This window comes from Nerophis ophidion, linkage group LG14, assembly GCF_033978795.1.
Source record: "Nerophis ophidion isolate RoL-2023_Sa linkage group LG14, RoL_Noph_v1.0, whole genome shotgun sequence".
NCBI classification, from domain to species: domain Eukaryota; kingdom Metazoa; phylum Chordata; class Actinopteri; order Syngnathiformes; family Syngnathidae; genus Nerophis; species Nerophis ophidion.
Window position 1 is genome coordinate 50,415,239 of NC_084624.1, and position 7,099 is coordinate 50,422,337.

The following is a 7,099-nucleotide window of genomic DNA, read 5'->3' on the forward strand; positions in this document are numbered from 1 at the left end:
TAGTATGTATATATTATTAATGTTGTAAATACACATCTTTTTATATCTAGAAAGGGTGGTCCTAAAGATGGAGGCATTTTTCGGAGGTCTCAAGAAGGTAACAAATACAAGAATATGTATGTGTGTTGTATTTCTACCCTTCTTGAGACATCAACAAGGAAAAGTACTTTCCATATGAGGACTGGTGAACAAGTTAGGACCGAAATCATGGTCTCAATACGGAAAACCATTGCATCTAATAGAGAATGTCTCATTTGCACCCCCGGTGGTGAAATCTATCATAATTAGGGTGGTCCCAAAGAGGAGGGATTTTTCAAATTGACTGTGAGTCGGTTTTAAAAATGCTCGCCCTTTGGTCAACGTATGAAATAACAAGTGTGTGTAAGAAATTAAAATGCGCCCCCTTTGGCCAAAATTAATAAAGATAATAAAATAAACGTATATAAAGACATACTGTAATAATTTGAAGTAAATCCTGAAGATTAAAAAACAATTACAAACAAAAAAATCCCCCCAGAAAATTAACTAAAAGCTTACCTGTTTTATATTTGCATAGTATGTATATATTATTAATGTTGTAAATACACATATTTTTATATCTAGAAAGGGTGGTCTTAAAGAGGGAGGCATTTTTCACAGGTCTCAAGAAGGATAGAAATACAAGAATGTGTGTGTATGTGTGTGTGTGTGTGTGTGTGTGTGTGTGTGTGTGTGTGTGTGTGTGTGTGTGTGTGTGTGTGTGTGTGTGTGTGTGTGTGTGTGTGTGTGTGTGTGTGCAAGAGACCTTTGTGTCTGATGAGGTATCTTCCAAAGACGATGAGGAGGCAGAGCAGGATGAAGACGATGACGGCCACCACTCCTCCAATCACGGCGTGGTCCACACCTGAGGAGGTGGACATGGCGGTGGGGTCTGATGAGGAGAGGAAGAGGTAAGAAGAGAGGAAGAGGAGAAGACTAAAACAACACGCAGAAGTTAACGACTCAATGTGAATATGGAAGTTGATGATTTATAAAAGAGGAAAGAGATGATGGACAATAAGCATATTTCATCATCAATGTTCTTCAAATGGTGCATTCTGACCTTGAAACATTAAAAAAAATGTTCACGTTTTTGCATTCTGGGTCGCATACAAACTACATTTTAGGAATGAAAATGACTTTTTTTTTTTTGTCATTTCATTTTTCTTGATGACATCTTCCAGAAAACGACATTTGACACTTTTTTTTGTTGAGCTGTCAAAAATAATGACTTAAAGACGTCACTATGTTGTCCTAGCAGGTGCTTTGTCGGTTATTCAACAACCTACTCGGTGGTTCTCAAATGGGGGTACGCGTACCCCTGGGGGTACTTGAAGGTATGTCAAGGGGTGCGTGAGATTTTTAAAAAATATTCTAAAAAATAGCAACCATTCAAAAATCCTTTATAAATATATTTATTGAATAATACTTCACGGTGGCAGAGGGGTTAGTGCGTCTGCCTCACAATACGAAGTTCCTGCAGTTCTGGGTTCAAATCCAGGCTCGGGATCTTTCTGTGTGGAGTTTGCATGTTCTCCCCGTGAATGCGTGGGTTCCCTCCGGGTACTCCGGCTTCCCCCCACTTCCAAAAACATGCACCTGGGGATAGGTTGATTGGCAACACTAAATTGGTCCCTAGTGTGTGAATGTGAGTGTGAATGTTGTCTGTCTATCTGTGTTGGCCCTGCGATGAGGTGGCGACTTGTCCAGGGTGTACCCCGCCTTCCGCCCGATTGTAGCTGAGATAGGCGCCAGCGCCCCCCGCGACCCCAAAAGGGAATAAGCGGTAGAAAATGGATGGATGAATAATACTTCAAGAAAATATGAATGTAAGTTCATGAACTGTGAAAAAGAAATGCAAAAATGCAATATTCGGTGTTGACAGCTAGATTTTTTTGTGGACATGTTCCATAAATATTGATGTTAAAGATGTTTTTTTTGTGAAGAAATGAAGTTGATGAATCCAGATGGATGTATATTACAATCCCCAAAGAGGGCACTTTAAGTTATTACTTCTATGTGTAGAAATCTTTATTTATAATTGAATCACTTGTTTATTTTTCAACAAGTTTTTTGTTATTTTTATATCTTTTTTTCCAAATAGTTCAAGAAAGACCACTACAAATGAGCAATATTTGACCATGAATTGATTAAAGTTGACAAACTTATTGGGGTGTTAGCATTTAGTGGTCAATTGTACGGAATATGTACTGAACTGTGCAATCTACTAATAAAAGATTCAATCAGTCAATCAATCAATGTTATACAATTTAATAAATCACAAACTGATGACATACAGGTAGTGCTGTATTTTACTTCTTTATCTCTTTTTTTCAACCAAAAATGCTTTGCTCTAATTAGGGGGTACTTGAATTAAAAAAAAATGTTGACAGGGCGTAAATCACTGAAAAAAGGTCGCTGCTGATCCGCTTGAGATGGTTTCCTGTGGACGGGACTCTCGCTGCTGTCTTGGAGCCACTATGCGAAAAGATGCGAAAGTCCCTCGTTTGTTCTGCACATTTTATCGACGATAGCGATGCTACGACAGAGATGTGTGGATATCCTGCGACACTCAAAGCAGATGCATTTCCAACGATAAAGTCAACGAAATCACAAAGGTGAGTTTTGTTGATGTCATTGACTTATGTGCTAATCAGACATATTTGGTCACGGCATGACTGCCAGCTAATTGATGCTAACATGCTATTTAGGCTAGCTGTATGTACATTTGTAGGTATATTTGCATCCAGCCTTTCCCTCCACCCACATTTAATGCCAAACAAACTCTTACAAATCGACAGATTTAAGTTGCTCCAGTGGTCAAAAGATGCAATCGCTGGTTAGAAGGCGATCGCCGAATAGCTTCAATAGCTATTTGCTCGATAGCTTCAAAAAAAAAAAAGTCTGCGGGCTATAGAGCGTTTTCCGTTCGGGCTCCAGTACTCTGGAATGCCCTCCCGGTAACAGTTCGAGATGCCACCTCAGTAGAAGCATTTAAGTCTCATCTTAAAACTCATCTGTATACTCTAGCCTTTAAATAGACCTCCTTTTTAGACCAGTTGATCTGCCGCTTCTTTTCTTTCTCCTATGTCCCCCCCTCCCTTGTGGAGGGGGTCCGGTCCGATGACCATGGATGAAGTACTGGCTGTCCAGAGTCGAGACCCAGGATGGACCGCTCGTCGGGACCCAGGATGGACCGCTCGCCTGTATCGGTTGGGGACATCTCTACGCTGCTGATCCGCCTCCGCTTGAGATGGTCTCCTGTGGACGGGACTCTCGCTGCTGTCTTGGATCCGCTTTGAACTGAACTCTCGCGGCTGTGTTGGAGCCACTATGGATTGAACTTTCACAGTATCATGTTAGACCCGCTCGACATCCATTGCTTTCGGTCCCCTAGAGGGGGGGGGGTTGCCCACATCTGAGGTCCTCTCCAAGGTTTCTCATAGTCAGCATTGTCACTGGCGTCCCACTGGATGTGAATTCTCCCTGCCCACTGGGTGTGAGTTTTCCTTGCCCTTTTGTGGGTTCTTCCGAGGATGTTGTAGTCGTAATGATTTGTGCAGTCCTTTGAGACATTTGTGATTTGGGGCTATATAAATAAACATTGATTGAACCACTGGCCTAGTGGTTAGAGTGTCCGCCCTGAGATCGGTAGGTCGTGAGTTCAAACCCCCGGCCGAGTCATACCAAAGACTAAGACAATGAGACCCATGACCTCCTTGCTTGGCACTCAGCATCAAAGGTTGGAATTGGGGGTTAAATCACCAAAAATGATTCCTGCTGCTCACTGCTCCCCTCACCTCCCAGGGGGATGAACAAGGGTGATGGGTCAAATGCAGAGGACACAATTCAACACAACTAGCGTGTGTGTGACAATCATTGGTATTTTAACTTAAACATAACTCAAAAAGTCGTGGGCAGATTTTGACGAAACGAGACAAAGTGATTACATGTTGGGGCTGATCCGGATCATTTCGACTATGTCACCTTGTGCATGTAAGCAACCCTACAAAGACAAAGGTATTGGTGACAGAAAAATGGTCACTCTGTTGCTTTTATTACGCTACAAAACCATATTTTTCGGACTATAAGTCATAGTTTTTTTCACAGTTTGGCAAGGGCTGCTGATCCGCCTCCGCTTGTGATGGTTTCCTGCTGGCTCCGCTGTGAACAGGACTCTCGCTGCTGTGTTGGATCCGTTTTGGACTGGACTCTCGCGACTGTGTTGGATCCATTGTGGATTGAACTCTCACAGTATCATGTTAGACCCGCTCGACATCCATTGCTTTCCTCCTCTCCAAGGTTCTCATAGTCATCATTGTCACCGATGTCCCACTGGGTGTGAGTTTTCCTTGCCCTTATATGGGCCTACCGAGGATGTCGTGGTGGTTTGTGCAGCCCTTTGAGACACTAGTGATTTAGGGCTATATAAGTAAACATTGATTGATTGATTGAAGGGGTGCGACTTATGTGTGAAATTATTCAATCAATCAATCAATCAATGTTTACTTATATAGCCCTAAATCACTAGTGTCTCAAAGGGCTGCACAAACCACCACGACATCCTCGGTAGGCCCACATAAGGGCAAGGAAAACTCACACCCAGTGGGACGTCGGTGACAATGATGACTATGAGAACCTTAGAGAGGAGGAAAGCAATGGATGTCGAGCGGGTCTAACATGATACTGTGAAAGTTCAATCCACAATGGATCCAACACAGTCGCGAGAGTCCAGTCCAAAGAGGATCCAAGACACAGCAGCGAGAGTCCCGTTCACAGCGGAGCCAGCAGGAAACCATCCCAAGCGTAGGCGGACCAGCAGCGCAGAGATGTCCCCAGCCGATACACAGGCGAGCAGTACATGGCCACCGGATCGGACCGGACCCCCTCCACACGGGAGAGTGGGACATAGAAGAAAAAGAAAAGAAACGGCAGATCAACTGGTCTAAAAAGGGAGTCTATTTAAAGGCTAGAGTATACAAATGAGTTTTAAGGTGAGACTTAAATGCTTCTACTGAGGTGGCATCGCGAACTGTTACCGGGAGGGCATTCCAGAGTACTGGAGCCCGAACGGAAAATGCTCCATAGCCCGCAGACTTTTTTTGGGTTTTGGGAATCACTAATAAGCCGGAGTCCTTTGAACGCAGATTTCTTGCCGGGACATACGGTACAATACAATCGGCAAGATAGGATGGAGCTAGACCGTGTAGTATTTTATACGTAAGTAGTAAAACCTTAAAGTCACATCTTAAGTGCACAGGAAGCCAGTGCAGGTGAGCCAGTACAGGCGTAATGTGATCAAACTTTCTTGTTCTTGTCAAAAGTCTAGCAGCCGCATTTTGTACCAACTGTAATCTTTTAATGCTAGACATGGGGAGACCCGAAAATAATACGTTACAGTAGTCGAGACGAGACGTAACAAACGCATGGATAATGATCTCAGCGTCTTTAGTGGACAGAATGGAGCGAATTTTAGCGATATTACGGAGATGAAAGAAGGCCGTTTTAGTAACGCTTTTAATGTGTGACTCAAAGGAGAGAGTTGTTAACACATTACTGTAAAATATCAAATAATTTTATTTAGCTCATTCACGTAAGAGACTAGACGTATAAGATTTGATCGGATTTAGCAATTAGGAGTGACAGATTGTTTGGTAAACGTATAGCATGTTCTATATGTTATAGTTATTTGAATGACTCTTACCATAATATGTTAAGTTAACATAGCAGGCACCTTCTCAGTTGGTTATTTATGCCTCATATAACGTACACTTATTCAGCCTGTTGTTCACTATTCTTTATTTATTTTAAATTGCCTTTCAAATGTCTATTCTTGGTGTTAGGTTTTATTAAAATACATTTCCCCCCAAAAATGCGACTTATATGTGTTTTTTTTCCTTCTCTATTATGCATTTTCGGCAGGTGCGACTTATACTCCGGAGCGACTTATACTCTGAAAAATACAGTACCTCAGTAGGGATTCTAAAGAAACTTCCAGGAAATGTCAGAAATGTGATAATGAACAAATGATTACATTTTGGGGCTGATCCGGATATATTTTTTTTTTACTTTATGAGTTTACGTTACAAGCCTCAATTTCTAGCGGCCTTGCCTCCACCCACAGAGATTTTCTCTTCAAAAAAAAAAAAATGTATTCATTATATTCAATTTCCAATATAGACATAACAAAGTTATGGATTTGGAAGAAACTTTTGGGAAAGGTCAGAAACAGGATAAAGAACAAGTAATTACATTTTGGGGCTGATCCGGATCACCGTCTGGATTCAGGTTTTTTTTTTGCTATTAAGAGTGCTAAATAAATTAATTGTGGTAAAATTTCAATGACTTGTTTTTACATATTTAAAAACATGGCAAGTCCCACCTTTTGCTTTGTTTATGTTCATACAAAAATGTACAACAGCAACAACTTTCATATTTTACACATTATTCAAGATGAATTAATTTGCAAACTGTGATGATTGGATTAACATTTTTAATGTTGGTTTTATTGAGTTGATATTCTCGTGTATTATCAACATTTCCATCAGCCGCCATGTTGGGTAGGAGCTATAGCGCCACCTTTAGTATGACACCTGACATGTAACATACTTCAAAGGGGTGTGGCCATGAGCGACCATGTGACATAAAGTAAAGGATGACGTGAGGTTGAGCACACACAAATACACACACACCTACACACAAACTCACACACACACACACACACACACAAACTCACACACACACACACACACACACAAATTCTTGTATTTGTTACTTTCTTGAGACCTCCGAATAATGGCCACCTCTTTAGGACCACCCTTTCTAGATATATAAAGATGTGTATTTACAGCATTAATAATATATACATACTATGCAAATATAAAACAGGTAAGCTTTTAGTTACATTTTGGGGGGGATTTTTTTTGTTTCTGTTTTTTAATCTTCATGATTTACTTCAAATTACTATAGTATGTCTCTATATTCATTTATTTTATTGTATATTGTTTATTTTATTTACTGTTATTACACAAGAAAAAGGTCACAATTTCACAATAAAAGTCATAAAAGTCGTAATTTTACT

At 40.8% G+C, this 7,099-nt stretch overlaps 1 protein-coding gene across 1 annotated transcript in view; it reads right to left on the reverse strand.

The window, feature by feature from the left end:
• cadm3 (cell adhesion molecule 3) overlaps nucleotides 1-7,099 on the reverse strand; it is a 553,033-nt gene that overhangs the window by 6,757 nt on the left and 539,177 nt on the right. Inside the window, exon 13 of the mRNA XM_061920964.1 lies at nucleotides 785-910. Within this exon, the coding sequence (XP_061776948.1) occupies nucleotides 785-910 (126 nt within the window). The remainder of the gene's footprint in view (nucleotides 1-784; nucleotides 911-7,099) is intronic.